The sequence below is a fragment of the Arachis hypogaea genome, chromosome 13, assembly GCF_003086295.3.
Source record: "Arachis hypogaea cultivar Tifrunner chromosome 13, arahy.Tifrunner.gnm2.J5K5, whole genome shotgun sequence".
NCBI lineage: Eukaryota > Viridiplantae > Streptophyta > Magnoliopsida > Fabales > Fabaceae > Arachis > Arachis hypogaea.
This window is the reverse complement of record NC_092048.1, coordinates 45,332,841-45,335,066: the sequence shown is the minus strand read 5'-3', so window position 1 is coordinate 45,335,066 and position 2,226 is coordinate 45,332,841. Positions and strand designations below refer to the sequence as shown.

Below are 2,226 nucleotides of genomic sequence, written 5' to 3'. Positions count from 1 at the left end.
TTTGAGGGCAGCATGATATCAGATTTGGAATTATATTTCCAAAAAGAGTATATAATAATGTTCAATTCATTGGATTATGAGAATATTATATATATAATTGCATACATACATACATTAATTATCATAGCTTAAAAGTCAAAACTTCAAGTTCCAGTCTCCTATTCAGTGATGTCTGATATAAACTATTACTAAATACTAAACTCACTATAAGTTTCATTCAAGATGGTAAATATAAATTGGGGAAAAAAAGTTACTTAACTCATACTTCTAAATAAATGAACTTGCAGTGTCATTATCATGAGTCTATTTCAATAGTATGGTTGAGATTCCATTTGATTTATTGTTGTATTGAAACAAAATATTCTAGTGGCCCTACTGCATACTAATGAACACTCTCTATGATTGCAAATAACACACAATCTATGAGGTCAAGAAGATTAGAAGAAGAAAAATAAAATAGCTTCATACAACTTGTGTAGTGTAACTCTGAAGTGAGTTATTCTACAGAAAAATTTGCATAACATTGAAAGAAAATGACATCAATGAACATGACAAATAACACATCCCTTCAATTACAACAGTTGTGGTCCTCTTCCAAAATTGATTGTTTGATACCATTTCTTACTCTCTTATCCTACACACACTGTGACTCTCTTATCCTGCGCACCCCCTCCCTCCCCTTTCTGCTACTTTGTCCAATAGAGACAAAAAACTTCAAAAAAAAAACAAAAAAAAAACAAAAGATTAAAATTCCTTATACATAGACACCCTTCTAAAAATTTCTCCATTTTCATTCTCTAAAGTTGAACCATAATAATAGAAATAATAATATCAATATTTTGCAACCATGTCATCATCAAGTGGAACCATTTGGAGCTATGAAGAAGAGAAAGCATTTGAGAATGCCATAGCCATGCATTGGATTGAAGAAGACTCAAAAGAGCATTGGGAGAAGATTGCTGAAGAAGTTCCAACCAAAACCATAGAAGAATTGAAGCAACATTACCAGTTACTAGTGGAAGATGTAACTGCAATAGAAGCTGGTCAAATACCATTCCCAAACTATACATCAGAAGAAACTACATCTTCAAGTAAAGATCTCCATGGATCTTCCAAGTCTTCAAATTCTGATAAGAGATCAAATTGTAACTATGGAAGTGGATTCTCTGGCTTAGGACATGATTCCTCAACCTCACATAATGGTAAAGGATCCTTGTCAAGATCATCAGAACAAGAAAGGAGAAAAGGAATTCCATGGACAGAAGAAGAACACAGGTAACTGACTTTCTTTCCAATTTGGAATTTTGGATTCCTTAAACATACTCTATGAGCTATTTGTACTAAATTTCACAAAGTTTGTGATGTTTCCAAACATGGGTAACTAACAAAATTTGTTTTTTTAAGGCTATTCTTACTTGGTCTAGACAAGTTTGGAAAAGGAGATTGGAGAAGCATTTCAAGGAACTTTGTGATTTCAAGGACTCCAACACAAGTAGCAAGTCATGCACAAAAGTACTTCATAAGATTGAACTCAATGAATAGAGATAGAAGAAGGTCTAGTATCCATGACATTACAAGTGTCAACAATGGAGATGTGGCCAATAATCAAGCACCAATTACAGGACAGCATGGAGGCACAACAATCTCATCAAGCACAATAGCTATGGGACAATCAATGAAGCATAGAGCACAACCACACCATCATCATCATCATATACCTGCTGGTTTAGGCATGTATGGTGCACCAGTTGGGCACCCTGTGGCTGCTCCTCATGGCCATATGGCATCTGCAGTTGGAACTCCGGTCATGCTTCCTCCCGGACCGCATCCGCATCCTCATCATCCACCTTATGTTGTTCCTCTTGCTTATCCAATGGCACCTCCAACAATGCACCAATAACAAACTCTTTTTAGTTTTGGTTTCTGTAGTTACTTTCTTTAGTATGGACTCAGAGCAAACTTGTGTTAAACTTGAAACACAAGGGAAGATAGTAGGGTCTGTGATGTTAAATTCTATTCCACTCTAAAGTAGTTAAGTGTAGTCTATGCATAGAGTTTGTTGAATCCAATGGTTATGGTTATTAGTTCTGTTTTTTAGTTTGCTTTCACCCTATCCCTGTTAGGTGATGGGTGTGATGCTAAGAATTTTATCTTGGTGTATATGAAGATATGTATATGTAAACTTAAATACTGAGAAGTTGAAGCAAATAAATTTATTTCTGATCT

The 2,226-nt window shown here is 34.9% G+C and overlaps 1 protein-coding gene across 1 annotated transcript; it reads left to right on the top strand.

The window, feature by feature from the left end:
• Positions 1-443: 443 nt before the first annotated feature.
• On the top strand, positions 444-2,226 carry LOC112738266 (transcription factor SRM1). Its single transcript, XM_025788633.3, has 2 exons — positions 444-1,275; positions 1,405-2,226. Exons 1-2 carry the CDS (start codon positions 848-850, stop codon positions 1,898-1,900), a joined length of 924 nt encoding a protein of 307 aa, XP_025644418.1. The 5' UTR covers positions 444-847; the 3' UTR covers positions 1,901-2,226.